General features: G+C 33.7%; 4 protein-coding genes across 8 annotated transcripts; 2 read left to right on the forward strand and 2 right to left on the reverse strand.

Annotated features, from left to right (window-relative positions):
- On the forward strand, positions 1 to 873 carry LOC127259093 (uncharacterized). Its single transcript, XM_051286241.1, has 2 exons — positions 1 to 133; positions 596 to 873. Exons 1-2 carry the CDS (start codon positions 1 to 3, stop codon positions 871 to 873), a joined length of 411 nt encoding a protein of 136 aa, XP_051142198.1.
- A 7,045-nt stretch (positions 874 to 7,918) lies between these two features.
- Positions 7,919 to 10,560, forward strand: LOC127258771 (long-chain-alcohol oxidase FAO2-like). The gene is made up of 3 exons (XM_051285759.1): positions 7,919 to 8,286; positions 8,371 to 8,643; positions 8,793 to 10,560. Exons 1-3 carry the CDS (start codon positions 8,077 to 8,079, stop codon positions 10,521 to 10,523), a joined length of 2,214 nt encoding a protein of 737 aa, XP_051141716.1. The 5' UTR covers positions 7,919 to 8,076; the 3' UTR covers positions 10,524 to 10,560.
- Positions 10,501 to 14,960, reverse strand: LOC127258772 (succinate--CoA ligase [ADP-forming] subunit beta, mitochondrial-like). The gene is made up of 12 exons (XM_051285760.1): positions 14,625 to 14,960; positions 14,176 to 14,286; positions 13,951 to 14,062; positions 13,434 to 13,498; positions 12,597 to 12,674; positions 12,018 to 12,092; positions 11,779 to 11,931; positions 11,546 to 11,680; positions 11,292 to 11,456; positions 11,011 to 11,133; positions 10,855 to 10,926; positions 10,501 to 10,772 (listed from the first exon to the last, which is right to left on the reverse strand). Exons 1-12 carry the CDS (start codon positions 14,724 to 14,726, stop codon positions 10,695 to 10,697), a joined length of 1,269 nt encoding a protein of 422 aa, XP_051141717.1. The 5' UTR covers positions 14,727 to 14,960; the 3' UTR covers positions 10,501 to 10,694.
- A 464-nt stretch (positions 14,961 to 15,424) lies between these two features.
- On the reverse strand, positions 15,425 to 16,928 carry LOC127258773 (uncharacterized). 5 transcript variants are annotated; one of them, XM_051285766.1, is made up of 4 exons: positions 16,678 to 16,928; positions 16,344 to 16,411; positions 15,871 to 16,138; positions 15,425 to 15,802 (listed from the first exon to the last, which is right to left on the reverse strand). In XM_051285766.1, exons 1-4 carry the CDS (start codon positions 16,849 to 16,851, stop codon positions 15,692 to 15,694), a joined length of 621 nt encoding a protein of 206 aa, XP_051141723.1. In that variant the 5' UTR covers positions 16,852 to 16,928; the 3' UTR covers positions 15,425 to 15,691. The 5 variants fall into 5 exon arrangements, with proteins under 5 accessions (XP_051141723.1, XP_051141721.1, XP_051141719.1 ...); XM_051285764.1 differs by having other exon boundaries at positions 15,425 to 16,126; positions 16,344 to 16,408; XM_051285762.1 differs by having other exon boundaries at positions 15,425 to 16,138; positions 16,344 to 16,408.
- Between the last annotated feature and the right edge of the window lie 1,096 nt (positions 16,929 to 18,024).

The raw sequence follows: 18,024 nt of genomic DNA on the forward strand, positions 1-18,024 counted from the left end.
ATGACGTGCGTGCAGATGAAAGAGTTTAAGAAAGAGCAGGAAGAATCATCATCGCCACGCGCATCCCTTCCCCCACCAGCTCCTACTCCTACTCCTGCTCCAGATAATAATCCCGACAATACTATCACTCAAGGTATATATATATATATATATATATTCAGGAGGACGGATCTACATGGGATCAGGGTAGTTGAGAATATGTATTTTTTTAATATAAAAAATAATAAAATTATATATATTTTTTTAGTAATTTGTCTTTCTTATTTTTTTTATTTTATAATATAAAAAATCATAAAAATTTTCTTTGTTGATTTACATTTTAGCCTTTAAATTTTATTTTTTTATAGTAAAAAAATATTAGATTTTATGTAATTTTGTTAGAAATTATTTTTAAAAATATTTAAATATTTTCATTTTTTTTTTTACACTAGTGCACTATGAATTGAAAAAATAAAATATTGAATCGATAAAAGATATTGATATTTTTGCCTTTGAAACTTTTAGTGCTGGTTGCATGACCTATATATTAGTATTAATTTAAACCTGAATGAATTGTTTGTTTGATTAATATATATATATATATATAATTATACAGAGTCAAGGGGAGTGCGCAACAAGAAAGATCCATCGAATTCAAAAACCAGAAGATCCAGAAGGAACCCTTCAAGGGACTCCTCCGACGGCAGCCTCAACTCCGACGAACTGCCATCTACCGCCGCCGCCGCCGACCGGAGCCTCCCCGCCAAGACTAAGACGGCCACTCAGCGGAAGAAGAACACCAGATCATCAGAATCTGCTTCTGCTTCCGGCGGCGGCGCCGCTACTCGCTCCTCCAGATCATCGAAGCCCAAACTACCCCCCGCCGCCGAATGATATCTAATCTATCACTATACATACATACGTATATATCTATAATCGATTATATATGTGTATATATATATATGTATGTTGCAGTAATTATATTTTCATATGTGTGGTTTGATCTGCAGATGTTGACGACGACTTTAAATGTATTCATTGGCTAATTGCTTCACTTTGGATTCAGATTCATTCTTGTTTCTTGCAATTACATCGTTTTAATTAGGTATATATACACATATATATCTATATAGAGAGAGAGAAAGAGAGACAGTTGATGATATTATTCTACTGTGATTAAGATTGATTAAGATTATAATTGGTTCGGATCTCCTGTCCGCACATCTCCCAGTCGCTCCTGGCCATCCAATTGTGCTTCCTTACCTTTTTCTTTCTTAAAAAAATAAAAATTAAAATTTTATTATAATTTACAATTTTACCCCTTAATTTTAATAGCCATTTTATTTCTCTTTCAACCCTAAATATAATTTTTATTTTGTTTGAACGACGCAGCAATTCCATCGCCTTGCTCGCCCTAAATATAATTTTTATTTTGTTTGAATGACGCAGCAATTCCATCGCCTCGCTCGCCGCCGGTTGCCCACTAGGCCGTCGCCGCCGCTCTCTTCTTTCGGCCATCGTCGGAAAATTTCTCAAGACATTCTTACTGCACGCACTCTGATCTTTCACCGTAGTTACAGTTTCTTTCTCAACCTCTAATTACAAAAAAAATAGGTATATTATTATTATTATTATTATTATTATTATGCTAAACTATTTTTTTTAAATCATTTATTGCAATATAAATTTGAAGTTTCTGCTCGTTTGAAAATTCAATTTGAAATTTAGTTGTTGTGGGTTTATATATGTAGTTGTTGTATGTGCTTCAAAAGGGTAAGAATATGCCTTGAGAAATTTTCCGACGATGGCCGAAAGAAGAAAGCGGCGGCGACGGCCTATCGGCGACCGGCGGCAGGCGGCGAGCGAGGCGATGGAATTGCTGCGTCGTTCAAACAAAATAAAAATTATATTTAGGGTTAAAAAAGAAATAAAATGGCCATTAAAATTAAGGAGTAAAATTGTAAATTGTAATAAAAAATTAATTTTTATTTTAAAAAAAAAAGGTAAAGAAGCACATGTATTGGATGGACAGGAGCGACATGGAGATATGCCGGACAGGAGATCCGAACCAGATTATAATCCTTGTCCCGTCACAAATGATTTCATTTTTTTTGGTACGTTTTATAAAAGATGACCTCTTTTCATCTTTGGTAAGTTTATTAAGACCCATTGTAAACCCATTTATTTCTATCTCTCTCCTCAATTAACAGATATTTTTATCTACCATTAAAACTCCACATTTTTTATAAAACTAATTTATGATAATGATAAATAAATATATTTTTTTATTCATTTGTATTATATAAAATTTTATTGTCTACATAATTATATCCGTATTGCATATATTTTAAATAGCAACAATATTACACATATAAAAAATAATAAAATATTATTTTAACTTATTATTAATAATTTAATAACCCACTTTACCTAAAATATTGTGTCCCTAACAAAAAGGCTTCATCTTCCGGAGGACGGAGAGAGTATTTGCTTTCGGCATGAATATTAACAAATATTATATTTTAATGATAGTCTTATGGTATTTTAAGTTAAATGATAAATTTACTCTCCTAATTTTATTTATAATGTAATAGTAGTATTTGTGACAATAAACTGTAAATAAAAAGGTATTTGTAATAGGCAGTTGAATAATTAGTTACTAAAATAAATACTCTCTCCGTCCCGGTTCAAATGGACTGTTTGATGTCTTGTAATAGAATAATAAATAATAATATTTTATTAATAAATAAAAGTGTATAAGATATTTTGACATTTTTGTCATTGATTTTATGTAAAAAAATTTATACGTATATAATTTAAGTAAAAGTTAAAGGTATTTTGGTATTGATGTATGATTCATTTTACTAAAATATAAAAGAAATACTTTATAGAACATAAAAAAAATAATAATAAAAATAATACTTTGAGTTGAGACGAAAGAAATACAAATAAATGAACGATGAAAATAAAAAATATAATCCTTGTTGCTGAACTAAAAGAGTATTTAATAAGGGTGTGTTTGTTTGGGGGTTTGGATTTTGAATTGAGATTTGAATAGTAAAAATTTTGAATTTGAATAGTTGTATGATGTGATATAAATAGGTGTTGATGTGATGTTTTGAATGTTAAATTAATTTTTAGTATAATATAAAAAATGAAAAATAGGTGTTTAATTTGATGTTTTTGGGGGGAAAAAATTGAATGAATAATAGAATTTTGTTAAAATTCTACAAACGAACACACCCTAAGAAAAAAAGTTGATGGAAAAATGAAAGGCAATTTTTTTCTTTTTCTTTTTTTCTTTTTTCAAAAATACAAGATAATATTTTTAAAAAAATAAAATTGAAAGTAAGAAAATTATTTCCAATCATTTTGTAAAAATAAAGTAGGTAATAGTGAATTATATTTTGAAAAGAGACTAAATGCCAACATATTTATTGACAATAAGTTACTCCATTTTAGTATATATAATCAAAGCTGACTACTGGGGTCAAGTCAGCACTGTGTCGATTTGATTAAATTAGCAAATTAATTTGGAGTAATTTGTATTTTATTATAAGATAAAATAACATATACTTATTATGTTATGTCGTATTTCAAATTGAAATCGAGACCTAGCCTATACTCTAATACTATGTCGGATTCAAAATGACCATCTCACCTAAAAGTTTAAACTTTTAAACTTGATGGGACGAATGCTCGTAAAGTACGAATTATCCCCTTATGTGAATAGACAATACCCTTCCGTTCAGACTCAAATACTCAATGATCCGAACGTCTGATCACGATCTCCACCGTTTCATAATTTATTCTACGATGTCCCCAACAACATACTCAAATTCCAGTCTGATCCAACGGTTAGATTTTTCGATTCGATATCAACACTGAAACTGATCCGACAGAATTCGGGAGGGAATAGAGCTCTATGTTCGTGACTATATCAGAACCTGTGATATCTCCACTGGTCAGAATGTAGAAATATGAGTGACAAACCTTCTACGGAAATTTTTGGACGATCCGATGGTTGAATATTCGTAGATTGTCGTTTTACGGAGACTGCGCTGAGTAAGGTGGCAGCTGCAACTTTCTTAACCACTCTCAAATCCTAATCCATTCAATATCAAATTTATATCACATTGATTATCCATATGTGAAGTTACTGAAATATACTTCTACGTTACAGACAAAACTGTTAGGAAAACAACCCTTAATTATTTACTCCCTCCGTCCACACATAAAGTACACAATTATTTTTGGTGCAATGTTTAAGAAATAATTGTATTTTAATTATAGTTTGTAGTTAAAAGTAGTGTAATGATATTTTTGTCCTTACTTTTTGGTATAAAAGTAACGATGTAATGTAAAATAGGGAAATTTGTGGAAAAAAAGTAAGATATTTAATAAAATGTTTACTTTGTAATTTAACGTTCCAAAATAAAAATGTATATACTTTCTAGTTGAAGAAAGAGAATACTATTTATCTGTAAACGAAAGTCTCCAACAAAAGCCTTGACCATTTAGAATGAACGGAGGGATAGACCTTATATATATAAATATGTACTAATCCGGATAACTAGAACGATATTCAAAACCTAAATTTCAGTTGCAGCAAATCAGAATTCATTGGAGAGATGAACCTGTAACGACTCGAGCAGACACAACCGTTACGTAGACGTAATCTGATTATGGAACAGTGCATATGGAAATTGAGGATGTGGATCCCCTGCTCATTAATGGTGTAGATTAAATAAAGGTAATTTTGACTTTTTATGTAAAATATTTTATCTAATTCAGATTTTTTTTTGTCGTCTACATTATTGCTACCGTTGTCATCACCATTGTCCTAGCGGTGATCTCCATTCACCGGGAGTGTGTGTAGGCTTGGTTGATGGGTGAAAAGTCATTGGTGGTGGATGGTGGATCGTTGGTGTTGAACGATGCGATGGTTAGTGGTAATTTGCGTTCAAGTAGTATGAGATGATTGAGCGGAGGGCGGCGACGATGGTGGAAGAAGGTTAGTGATAGTGATCAGAAGAGTATTGAAAAGGTATGTGTCGACAACTGATACGGTGTAAAATGCTCTTTCATGAACACATAAATGCTGAAATTAATTAAACAAAATGCTGATTTACTTTAATTAACAATAGTCTGCGTATTTTTATGCAACAATAAATGAACAATTTTTTATGCATCTTAAACCTAACTATAAACTCCTATTATATGCACACGTACACTATAAATTGTAGGCAACATCTAGTTTTGTTAATTCCATTGCATGTCAATTAATTAATCATGTTTATATTAGATGCTATCAAACAATATGTTGTCTATTTAATAATAAAATATTGTCACACATTTTAGAAAATGTTGATTGTTATATCAAGCAATATATAACATAATATGAAATGTTTTCTCATTCACACACAAATGTTAAATTCAATTGAATAAGATGTTAATTTTTTATTTTTTTTAATTAACAATAATATAAGTAGTTTTATATAATAATGAATGCTGAAATTTTTCTGAATTTTAATCCAGACTAAAAATTCCTATTATGTGCATACTTATAATAAAAATTATAAAATTTTGTTAATTTTATTGTATGTCAATCAATTGATCATGTTTATATCAGGAAAAATGTCAAACAATATGTTATTTATTGAGTATTAAAATGTTGTCACATATTTTAAGGAATATTGAGTTTTATATCGAGTTGTATAATATAGTATGGAATGCTTCTTATGCATACGTAAATCTTCAATTCAAGATGCTAATTTATTTTAATTAACAGTGATTTATATATTTTGATATAATAACAATCGCTAAGGTATATTATTCAAATTTTTAATAGATGCAAACAAAATTTTGATATTTGTTTGTTATACAGATTTTGAAAAATTATGAAATAATCAAGTTGTTGAGCGAAGGAGATGAAATAAAATTTATTGAGGTTGGAATAATGACAAATAGGCTGTGTTCGTTTGTAAGATTTGTGCAAAATCTTACTATTCATCCAATTTTTTTTCCCCAAAAACATCAAATTAAACACCTATTTTTTATTTTTATATTATACTAAAAATCAATTTTACATTCAAAACATTACATCAACACCTATTTATATCACATCGTACAACTATTCAAATTCAAATTTTTTACTATTCAAATCCAAATTCAAAATCCAAACCCCCAGACAAACACACCCATAGATTTTTCTCGTCTTTATCGAACTTATTCAAAACTTTGTTGAAAGATTATGCTCTTTTTTTATGCGGAGTTAAAAATTATAAAAAATTAAAAAGAAATAGCAATAGAGGAAGAGGAAATGAGCAAGAAGAAGACAATTACATAAATTATTTATAAGTAAATTACGTCTATACCCCTAAATTAATATAAATTTTTAGGTTAACTTTTATAAATTGAACAATTAATTAACGGTAGAATCAACTAAAGTTACTTTCATTGGTCCACGTGGACACACATAAAACACACACACGCTAGGGTCTATAGTGGTCGTCAGTGGCGTATCATTTATTACATCATTTATGAATCACACAAACCAAGGCTTCAACTAGGCCTTACTTTAAGGGTGTGTTTGTATGGGAATTTTTCCCAAATTTTACTATTTATTTAATTTTTTTAAAAGAATTATTTAATTAAATTTTTTTTTTATATTATATTAAAAATAAATTTTATATTCAAAATATTGCATTAATATTGATTTATATTATATCATAAAATTATTTATATTCAAAATTTTTACTATTTAAATCTCAATCCAAAATTCATACTCCTAAACAAGCACACTCTAATTAGCTTCGCAATTCATATTATGGGATTTTACATCCAATAATTTTTTAGCAAATTTTTATAAATATTATATTTAATTATACAAAGTTAACAATTTAATATCCAATATTAATATTTTTATATTATCAATATAATTTATCATAACAAATATAATAAAAAAATTAAATTTAACTTTTATTTTTAAATAATATTTTAATATAATAATTAAAATAAAATAATTATATTTTTATTAGTTTGTTTATCATATAAAAAAATATTTAGTATTTTTTTTATACTCCCTCCGTCCCAATACAATAATTTTGTACCATTTTTGTTCGTCCCAAAATAATAGTCTCATTTTCATAAATAATCATATCACTATAAAACTGCATTTACTTTTTTATTATTATTACAAATCTTTTACCCGTACATTTTACTCATTATCAATATAATATCAATATTTCTTAAATCTCACGTCAAACACAACTCAAGACTATAGTTCTGGGACGGTCGGACGGAAAGAGTATTATAAAGCAAATACTCTATTCATCTCGAAATCATAGTTTTATTTTAGTTTAAAATTTAATAAATAAAAATATTATTTTGAAATTGAGTATAACTTAAATAATAAAAACTGAAAGTATAATTATAAGTGTATTTGGATAAAAATATATATATATAATATTTATATAATAACAATAAAATGAATATATTTATAAGAATAAAATTATTATATAGAGATAAACAAAAATAAAATTATTATTTTGAAATAGGAGAAATATAATATGTATCATCATCACATAAAATTATATTAAAATTTTAATGTTATTATTTTAAAAATTTCAGTATAATATTTTTTTCACAAAAATTATATATAAAATCTAAATAATAATAAAAAATGAGATAAAACTTTAAAAGAAACACACATTTGTCTCGAAGTTTCTTTTAGTTAATCAATTTACACGCAGAAGCCGCCGACAAAATTCATCCACCCACGATCAATGATCGATGAATCTATCTCACCACTGGCTGAATGATCCAGGCCGTTAATTCCAGCGCAACGAACGGTGCCGATCATCCAGGAGCTCCGATCCCCGGACTCGGTAATTAGCCCGCACCCACTTACCATAAAACCCTTCCGATAAAGACAAAACTTTTAGGTATCCACGATCGTCAATAGATTAGTTCCCACATTCCCATCGCTACAAATAATCAACCCTAAATACACAACCATTCCTTCAATGGAATCAAAATTCCAATCTGGAATTTCTCCGAGCAATCCAATAGGATAAAACTGACAGAAATCGACCAATGAAGACAGAAAAAGTTCATCCATTGCTGAAGGGAAGCAGCAGCAAGAAGGGGAAAGGGGAAGGGAAAAATGGATCTTCAAGCTACACTCATGGCCTCTCCCAATCTCAGATCGAATCACTGTCGGCCATTTATCAGGCCTTCATTCCTCGCCTCCCTTCCAATTCAGCCGACATCATCACCACTGACATTGAAGATTTCTCCCAACAGGTAGGAATCTAGGTTTTAATTAATACTGATTTTCCTTATTTGGGGTTGGGGGTGTTTGGTAATGGGGATTTTGTGTGTCCATAGGTGGCTGAATTGATGGCGGGGAGATGCGTACCCCAAGCAGTTTCTGTAGTTCGTTTAGTGCTGAAGCTTTTGTCGAGCAGAGTTGGAACATTGCTGGTTTGTGGGATGATTTGTTTCGACTGGAGATGGCCATTTTTGCATAGGTTTTGTGAGCTTCCTTTGCAGAAAAGGGAAGCTGTTCTTCAGAAATGGTCGAGGGAGACTTTCCTGTTGCCTCTCAGGATAACTTTCTTGATCCTCAAACTCATTGGGTTCTATGTGTTTTTCACTTTGGTAATACTTCTAAACCTTATAGTGATTAGTAGAAATCAGGAATTGAATTGAATGCTATTCTCGACTGAAGTTTTGTCGAATCTTGAATTTATTTGATATATGTATGTATATATATGTCGATTATGAAGAGCATTTTGGATGTGCTGCAGACTGATGAAAACTCAAGTAATCCAGCTTGGGAAGCGATTGGATACAATGTCGAGCCGATCGAGAGAGAGGCGAAACCGGAAAAGGGAAGACCATTAGAGAAAGGTATAGTCGAGCTCATGTACGAAAACACATTATCCTTAAAACAATGCCTCGTCGAAAAGGGACTTTCTGTGGCTGAGGATTCGAGCGAAAGCATGTACAGAATCAAATGCGATGTTGTGATCGTCGGATCAGGCTGTGGGGGAGGAGTCGCCGCAGCTGTTCTTGCTGAATCGGGCAAGAAAGTCGTGGTCCTCGAGAAAGGTCATTACTTCGTCGCGGAAGATTACTCGGGTATCGAAGGGCATTCGATGTCCAAACTTTACGAATCAGGCGGGATCCTAACGACACAAGACGGGAAAATCATGATCCTTGCCGGGACAGCCGTCGGCGGGGGATCAGCCGTAAACTGGTCTGCCTGCATTCGAACGCCGCAGCACGTCCTCAAAGAATGGTCAGACGAGATCCCTCTATTCGGCAGCCCAGAATATCAGTCTGCTATGGATACCGTCTGCGACAGGCTCGGCGTCAACGACGCTTGCGACAAGGAAGGGTTCCAGAATCAAGTTCTCCGAAAAGGTTGCGAAAATCTCGGTATTGAAGTCGATCCTGTCCCTAGAAACTCATCTGCAGATCATTACTGTGGTTCTTGCTGCTATGGCTGCAGAAGAGGAGATAAAAAGGGGACCGAGACGACTTGGCTCGTCGATGCTGTCAACAACGGCGCAGTGATTGTATCCGGGTGTAAAGCCGAACGTTTCGTTCTGGAGGGGGACGGCGAAGGCGGGAAGCAATGCGTCGGAGTAATTGCCGCTGCCGAAAACGAGGGTATTACAAAGAAGCTGATCATCGAAGCACGGGCGACGATTTCTGCCTGTGGCGCTCTACTAACGCCGCCGTTGTTGGTGTCGAGCGGTTTGGAGAACAGAAACATCGGTAGGAACCTACATCTTCATCCGTCGACATTTGCATGGGGATACTTCCCGGAAACATCAACAGAATTCACCGGCAAGAACTTCGAGGGCGGAATCATCACATCCGTTCACAAGTTGCAGTCGGATCAGGATCAAGATCAAGAACCAAGTTTTCGAGCTATAGTCGAAGCTTCGTCGCTCGGGCCCGGAACATTCGCCGCAATGTGCCCATGGATGTCGACGCAAGACATGACCAATCGAATGCTGAAATACCCAAGAACCGTTGTTCTATTTGCGCTGGCCAGGGATCAAGGGTCGGGATACGTAAAGGAACGAGGCCGCGTAAAATACAGGCTAAGCAACGTCGACAAAGAGAATCTGAAAACCGGGCTGAGGCAGACGCTGCGGATTCTGATCGCAGCCGGGGCGGAGGAAGTGGGGACGTTCAGGAGCGATGGGCAGAGAATCCAGTGCAACGGGAGGAAGGCGGCGGAGGTGGAGGAGTTCCTCGACAGCGTGGCGGCGGAGTCGGGGCCGCGATCGAAATCGGAGTGTTGGACAATGTATGGGTCTGCACATCAGATGGGGAGCTGCAGGATGGGTAGGAACGAAGAAGATGGTGGTGTGGATGAGAATGGAGAGTGTTGGGAAGTTAAGGATTTGTATGTGTGTGATGGGAGTGTTCTTCCTAGTGCCATTGGGGTCAATCCAATGATCACTATTCAGTCGACTGCTTACTGCATTGCAAAGAGGCTAGCAAATAAAATCATGAATTGAAAAGAAAATCGTAATTTCTTGGCAATAATTTATATAATGTGTAATCTTACCAAGAAATGGGATGATTTTGCTCCTACAAAAATGTATTATTGATCGACCAATGCTGGAAACCCGTCGATTTACGGGTGAATCTCTGCGACAATGAATTGACAAGTGCGAAGAAATGTGTAATCAGTTTGCTGAGGCTTTCACTGCTTTCTCAGCCGCGTCGTCCAAATCCTCGGCGGTGATCAATGACATCCCGCTTTCCTGTGAAAAGAGTCGAGAGAAATGAATATTTGGCGCGATTTTGCTCGAAATTTGGTGAGTAGGGATTGTGATTTGGTGTTACCTTCAGAATTCTCTTTCCTTGATCTACGTTCGTGCCTTCGAGACGAACCACGACAGGTACTTTTAGTTGAACCTGAAGGCAAAATGATAACTACATGTAAAATACATATATAGGTATATAGATATATATGTATGAATATAAGATTTGTGAGTATACCTGCTTGGCAGCATTCACGATTCCGCTAGCTATTACATCACACTTCATGATTCCTCCGAAAATGTTCACGAGAATAGCCTTCACTTTCTCATCCGAAGTCAAAATTTTAAAAGCTTCGACAACCTGCACAATGAATTCCATTAAAGAGTTAAGAAGTGGTACACAAAAGCCCGACGATATTAATAAATAAGAGGTTGGTGGCCAAAGTGGGTAAGCCTATTCAGAAAATTCACAAGATCGATACACATTGTACCAAAAATATGAAAATAATTCAGAATTACCTGGCCCTCGGAAGCATTTCCGCCAACATCAAGAAAATTGGCCGGCGTGCCTCCATGTAACTTAATTATATCCATGGTAGCCATGGCCAACCCAGCACCATTCACCATGCAACCAATTTCTCCGTCTAAACCAATGTAATTCAAATCAGCTTTGGCAGCAGCAACCTGAAATCAGATTTTTGTTTTAATTTTAAAAAAAAGGTCTTTTTATATTCATTAGCTTCTTGGAATATAGTATGATTAATAGGACATACCTCGCGAGGATCTTCTTGAGTCGGATCTCTAAGAGCAAAAATATCTTTCTGACGGAAAGCAGCATTGTCATCAAAGTTGAGTTTTGCATCAGCAGCAACTAACTGTTTATCAGAAGTCTCAGCAATGGGATTGATCTGTCAAGAATAAATTGCTGATCAAAGTCAGACAAAACAGTCGACGCTTTATCCAACACCGATAAATAAGTTTTGGCGATAAAGTCAAATATGTCCACCTCCAGCAAAGTGCAGTCACATTTGCAAAAGAGTTCATATAACTTCTTCACTTGTTCGATTGAAGCATTTCTATCAGCCACTTGGGGAGATAACCCATCAACTACCTTGACAGCATCCTCATCAGTAATTCCTGTGAAAACATCAATCGGTACCTGGAAAGGGAAAGATTAGAATACTTTGCTATGAAAATAAGCATTTAAAACATAAAGCAAAATCTTAGAAAAATGGGAGAATTTACCTTTACAATCAGTTCTGGATGCTTCTCTGCAAGATCTTCGATACTAGTCCCTCCTTTCTTGCAGGCAATAATCAGCTGCAACATGTATATACAAAAACTCAGATATACCTCTGCTAAAAATGGCATGCACTAACGATGCAACCGAAATAACAACGTATACTATACAACAGAGGGCAGCCTTAAGAAAGTAAACTCATATGTCTAGTCATGGAAGCTATTTAAATATGAATTCATTGCCATCAGCAGATTTTTCAGTTTACTACAAAATATTCAAATTTAGTAGAAACATTCCTTTAATCTCCGTAATTACCAACAAAGTTACAGAAAAAAGGTTGCTTCTTAATTCAGTAGTAAGTTGATGATGGATAAGGTTAAAGCTCCAGAAAACAACATAATATCAGCAATGGACCTACAAACCAATTAATATTTGTACTCTCAATCAGGAATTTGAGCCTCAGGTCTAGAAGCAGCTTTGCAATTAGAGAGTAGTATTTCAAAGAAATATTTATCTAAAAGTAAGCAAACTTAACAAACAGTGAGAATGAATATCGAAGAATATTGATAAAGTTCTAAACTTACAGGACCAGCAGATTTACGATCTAAAGTGATTGCAAAGTACATCTCATTCACAAGAGATAACTTCTCAGCCAAGTATACCTGCAATAAAAAAACAATAATAAAATCCTTCTCTTTGTCATATAAGCACAAACAGATTTATGCATTACATAATGAATATGGCAATTTATTATGTGAACTTTGACTCATTAAAACACCAAATGGAAAAATGCAGAACCTTTATATATATTCACACGAGCAGCCACTAAGAGAAAGCAAATCCAAAAAACGTTAAATTTAATCATCATTACAATCCAATAGCTTAAATATCCAGATGTTCCATGACAAGAAGTTATTTATAATTTTAACTAGCTAAATAACCTATTACCAATTTTTATGTGAGCAATTCAATAGTTATATATTAAAACTCCAATAGCAATAAATTTAACAATATAATACATTAAGGGTGTGTTTGTTTGAAGGATTTTGGTGGATTTTCACTATTCATCCAATTTTTTCCCCCCAAAAATATCAAATCAAACACCTATTTTTCATTTTTTATATTATACTAAAAATCAATTTTACATTCAAAATATCACATCAAACCCTATTTATATCACATCATACAACTATTCAAATTCAAAATTTTTACTATTCAAATTCCAACTCAAAATCCAAACCCCCAAACAAACACACCCTAAAACCTCATCCTCACTATTATACAACTTATCAGAAACTGCGCGAAAGTAAAATAGAGAATTATCAATCATTATTAGACAATGCAAGAACATTAGTGGTTCGGACCACTGTTCTGGGTAACATTGTGTTTATGATAAGATTATTAGATAATCCTTTCCAAACCTTGCTGACAACTTTTCCTTGAGGTCCAGTTTGCTTTGTAACAAGTATTTGCCCAAGCATTTTTCCTACCATTGTGCAAATACAAGACGTTATAATTGGTCATCCTATGGATCAAAATTATGAAAGATGTAATGTAATGTAAATTCTGCCAAAACTTTCAGCAGCTTTGAAAAACTAATACATCTGTAATCTCCTTTCAGATAGTGCTCTCTTTTAAGTGAAACTGCTGAGTCAGTGAGTCTTAATGAATTTTGGACACTATATTAAAATTCTCAATTGAAATAAAATGCTAGCTTTTAAGAGCATGTAATGATGCCTGTGGAACTTTCATAGTAGAACTTCAAGTAATCTTTTTTTTTTTTTTTTATTCAGAAGTAAATGACACCACAAAATTATAAAACATCCATACATATCTTGAAAAACTTCATTCTTGCCATAAGGTAGACACTTAAATTCTGCATAGTTTTGATGATTTTGTAATGCTATGAAAATTCAAAATTGTTGTCCAGTAACATACCAGCAATATCCTCAACCTGTTCAGCCTTCACAATATGAACTCCTCCCTGGAGACCACTCTTAAATGTTCCCAACCCTCGGCCACCAGCAAGGATTTGAGACTTCACCACCACCTGCAATATTGAGGTTGTCTCCATATTAGTTAATTTTAGATTTCACCAAAACCATACTAAACCCCAGAATACAAATCGAAGAGCTATCGCTTAGAACTAATATTTAGCTCTACCTCACTATGATTGGGAAATATTTCTTGCAGAACTTTATTGACTTCACTAATAGAGCCAATTGCCACGCCTTTTGGGACATTGATTCCATGCTTGCTCATCAACTCAGCCCCCTGGGAAATGTTAAATTTTCAGTCAGGCCAATAATCACCACATGGCCAAAAAAGTCCAAGACCACCACCCTGTTCAATTCTCCAAGACTCATTTACATTTTACACATCAATCATTATCTACGCCCAAAATTCGCATCTACAAAACCTAAAATTCAAAATTACGCAATTTTCCTCCGAAATCAATATTAAAAGCACAATGAGCATAACAAAACATCAAATGTGATCGCCCTAAAACTTATTTCACAGACACCAAAACTAAAAGTATCCACACAACAAAATGCGTAATGGCTACGTCACTGCGGAGACCGAGAAAGAGCGAGAGGGAACGGAACAAATACCTGATACTCGTGGATGTTCAGGCGACGGAGTTGCTGCTGCTGCCATTTTCCGGCAACGGAGATAGATCGAGTGGCGAGCTTTCCCAGCAATCCTCTCACCATTTCGTAATAAATTCCTCTTCTCCTCTATTCAGATCCTTTTCGTCAAGATCGACTCGAGCACAGAAAAAAATAAAATAAAAAATTGGAGATCAATCAATCAACGGGGAAGTGAAACCCTAAATCAGAGACGCGGGAAAGCGGCGGCGCCGGCGGCAGAAAAAGCTGATCTTCGCTGGTGGAAGAAAGCAGAGCCTACCAACCCGTTCAGAGCTGTGCGATTTGCGGACTTTGACCCGTTAACACTTTATACAGTTAAATAAATAAATAAGTATTAAAATAACTGCTTAATTTAATTGAAATTACCGTTTTGACCTTGCAATAAAACTATACAGAATCTTCACGTCAGCTGCCGCCACTTGTTCTATCATTTCGTATTTCTTTTCTTTCCTTTTTTTTTAATTAATAATTAAATCAAGAAGACAGAAAGCTCATTTTAAAAAATAAAAATAAAATAAAATTATAGTAAATAGTTTGAATTTCTTACCAAAACAAGACCAATAAATCGTACATAAATTACAGTATACAGTAATATATAGTTACGCAATAATAAAAAAAAAATTAAAAATAGAAATAGAAACTGGCTTGGCTTTTAAGATTTACTATTCATCTAATTTTTTCATCCCAAAAACATCAAATCAAATAACTATTTTTTATTTTTTATATTATACTAAAAATAAATTTTACATTAAAAATGTCACATCAATACCTATTTATATCACATTGTACAACTATTTAAATTCACAATTTTTACAATTCAAATCCCAGCCAAACTCAAAATCCAAGCCCCCAAAACAAACACACCCTAAAAGTAATAAGTTTTCTTGGCTCAAACTCACATTATAAGTGATTTAAGCGATCTTTCCTTAACGGGTTTTCGAATTCTCTTTCTCCCATTTCCTCTATCTTCTTCTTCTACGACGTCGTTTTGAGCTTCATGTCTATTTAATAAACTCACTTCACGATAATCATGGCCATTCACAATCAAAGACGACGTCGTTTCGTTCCGTTCTGAAACAATGCCAGAATAATTCAAAACCCCGCCATTGTTGCTTCTGATCTTCTTGCTCCATCCAGGCCTGAATCCAAAATAATAATAAAATTCATTCGAATCCGACGAGGAGGAATTGGATTTGGAATAGTCCACCTTGTTGGTGGATCGTGTGCTGCGCCTGGGCTCCATTGCCCGTCCAGATTTCTTGGTGTGAGCAGAATTCTGGTAATTCTTCGAAAGGGATAAATGGTGCCCGCACAGTGAGCTCCCTTGAGCAGCCTCCCGCCGGCAATGCCAGCTCTTCCCGTCGTTCTTGCAGCACAAAATGACTTCGCCATTGTTGGTACTCTTCAGCAGCTCTTTTTCAAAGAGTTCATCCTTGTAACAGCCATTGGTTTCTATCATATCCCTGCGATTCGCCCTGGATTTTGGTGATTGCATCTTGAAAGAATGTAATATGCGTGTGCGTGAGAAAAATTATTAAACTAATAATTACTGTTTTTAAAAAAGGGAAAAATCGATGGGCGTCGGGGTATAAACCCTAGGTGAATGATTTGCGAAAAATCAGAGAAACAGAAATTAAAACTGAATATTGCTGGAAATTTTATGAACAGTAAATTGGTTACCTTTCAACTAGGGAATGATGGCGGTCCGAGCAACCATTTCCGCCGCACGAATCTTCTACACTGACCTGCTAAAAAACGAATCCCCAATCGAATCGATAATAGCCAGAAAAAGAGGGGAAAACAGCAATCCGATTCTGAGGAACGGTTAAGAGGCAAAATCGTGCAATTAACACTTTCTGTAGAACCCCTAGAGCTGTGACTGTAAAAAAAAAAACCCTAGAACAAACACCACAATTGCAACAGGAAAACAAATGCAGAAATTTCGAGCAGAAACAAGGCAACAGATCTGTGCATTTCAACGGAATGGAGTCGGATTGCGAGAAATCGAACACACCTGAGGCGGAGGCGGCGGGGATGGAGGCGGAGGAGACGAGGGAGGTGAGAAGCTCATAACGTCCCATGGAGATTGATTCAGTTGACAGTCGTAAGTTTGGAGAACTGTACCAGGCTGGAGCGACGATGGCGTATGGCCGGCGGAAGAATTTCTGGCGTGCTTGCGTATCCTCATGGCGGCTCCGCCGTGGCGCGGGACCGGACGCGGTGGTCCTCTTGATGGAGTGATCTGAACTTTTCTCCACCTGTGTTTTTTTTGCCTTTTTTAAATTTTTTAATTTTTAGGTCTGTTTCTCCATTTTTATATAGATTCAGATTATATATACAGAAAGTTGTATGTAAATATGCGCTTATATCTGCATTGGTTGCAAAAATTTATGGCGTGTTTGTTCGAGGGTTTGGATTTTGAGAATAGTAAAAATTTTGAATTTGAACGGTTGTATATAAATAGGTGTTGATGCGATATTTTGAATGTAAAATAGATTTTTAATATAATATAAAAAATAAAAAATAGGTGTTTGATTTGATATTTTTGAAAAAAAAAAAAAAAATGAACAGTGGAAATCTAATCCAATCCCCCAAACAAACACCTACATAAATTATAATAATCCTCGTTAATAATCTACTAAATTTTTTTATTTTAATGTATTATTTATATAACATTACAAATACTAATAAAATACCTTATAATTTATATTATAGAAATATTACAAATACCTTATAATTTATATTATAAAAATATCATTACATTTATATCACATAATATTAATAAAATTATTTTTATTATTTTTATTTTATTTTTACTACATATTAATATAATATTCCATCCGTCCCATGTAATATGAGTGTATTACCGTAGACACGGGAATTTAGGTAAAGTATAATTAGTAAGTAATTAAGAAGTGTATTAGTAAAAATAATTATAGATTAAAATTAAGATAAGTAAATAGTTTAATTAAAATAAAGAAAATTATAGAATTTAAAATTTAAAATGCGATTAAAGTGCATAATTATATTTCAAAAAATAGAAATGACAAGTTATATGGAACGGACGAAAATAGAAAATATGGACAAAATATGTAGACGGAGGAAGTACTAATCTTTTTAAAACTCTATATAAAAAATAAATTGATGCATAAATATGGGACCAGAGAGAATATTTTAATTATGACTTAAATTTTATAACTTATAATTTTATTAATTTTAATTAAATTATTTAATTATTTTAATTTTAATTTATAATTATTTAAATTATAAAATAAATATTTTTATTAATGTATTTTTTCGAATTGGAGGGGTAAATACTAATTATCAAATTTAATTAGGTCCCACACCCCTGAACTATGCT

The sequence above is a fragment of the Andrographis paniculata genome, unplaced genomic scaffold, assembly GCF_009805555.1.
Source record: "Andrographis paniculata isolate CXL003 unplaced genomic scaffold, ASM980555v1 Contig5END, whole genome shotgun sequence".
In the NCBI taxonomy this organism is placed as follows: Eukaryota; Viridiplantae; Streptophyta; class Magnoliopsida; order Lamiales; family Acanthaceae; genus Andrographis; species Andrographis paniculata.

Bases quoted from the DNA above. Each gene is read 5' to 3' on its own strand.
- LOC127259093 (XM_051286241.1), top strand. From the start codon at position 1: ATGACGTGCGTGCAGATGAAAGAGTTTAAGAAAGAGCAGGAAGAATCA. The intron at 134-595 runs GTATATATATAT...ATAATTATACAG, and splicing joins CGACAATACTATCACTCAAG to AGTCAAGGGGAGTGCGCAAC.
- LOC127258771 (XM_051285759.1), top strand. From the start codon at position 8,077: ATGAAGACAGAAAAAGTTCATCCATTGCTGAAGGGAAGCAGCAGCAAG. The intron at 8,287-8,370 runs GTAGGAATCTAG...GTGTGTCCATAG, and splicing joins TTGAAGATTTCTCCCAACAG to GTGGCTGAATTGATGGCGGG. The intron at 8,644-8,792 runs GTAATACTTCTA...GATGTGCTGCAG, and splicing joins TCTATGTGTTTTTCACTTTG to ACTGATGAAAACTCAAGTAA.
- LOC127258772 (XM_051285760.1), bottom strand. From the start codon at position 14,726: ATGGTGAGAGGATTGCTGGGAAAGCTCGCCACTCGATCTATCTCCGTT. The intron at 12,093-12,596 runs GTAAGTTTAGAA...TACATGTTGCAG, and splicing joins ATCGTAAATCTGCTGGTCCT to CTGATTATTGCCTGCAAGAA. The intron at 11,457-11,545 runs GTATGTCCTATT...ATCTGATTTCAG, and splicing joins CTCAAGAAGATCCTCGCGAG to GTTGCTGCTGCCAAAGCTGA.
- LOC127258773 (XM_051285761.1), bottom strand. From the start codon at position 16,851: ATGAGGATACGCAAGCACGCCAGAAATTCTTCCGCCGGCCATACGCCA. The intron at 16,412-16,677 runs GTGTGTTCGATT...TTCGTTTTTTAG, and splicing joins CCCCGCCGCCTCCGCCTCAG to CAGGTCAGTGTAGAAGATTC. The intron at 16,139-16,343 runs GTAACCAATTTA...ACCAAAATCCAG, and splicing joins CATCATTCCCTAGTTGAAAG to GGCGAATCGCAGGGATATGA.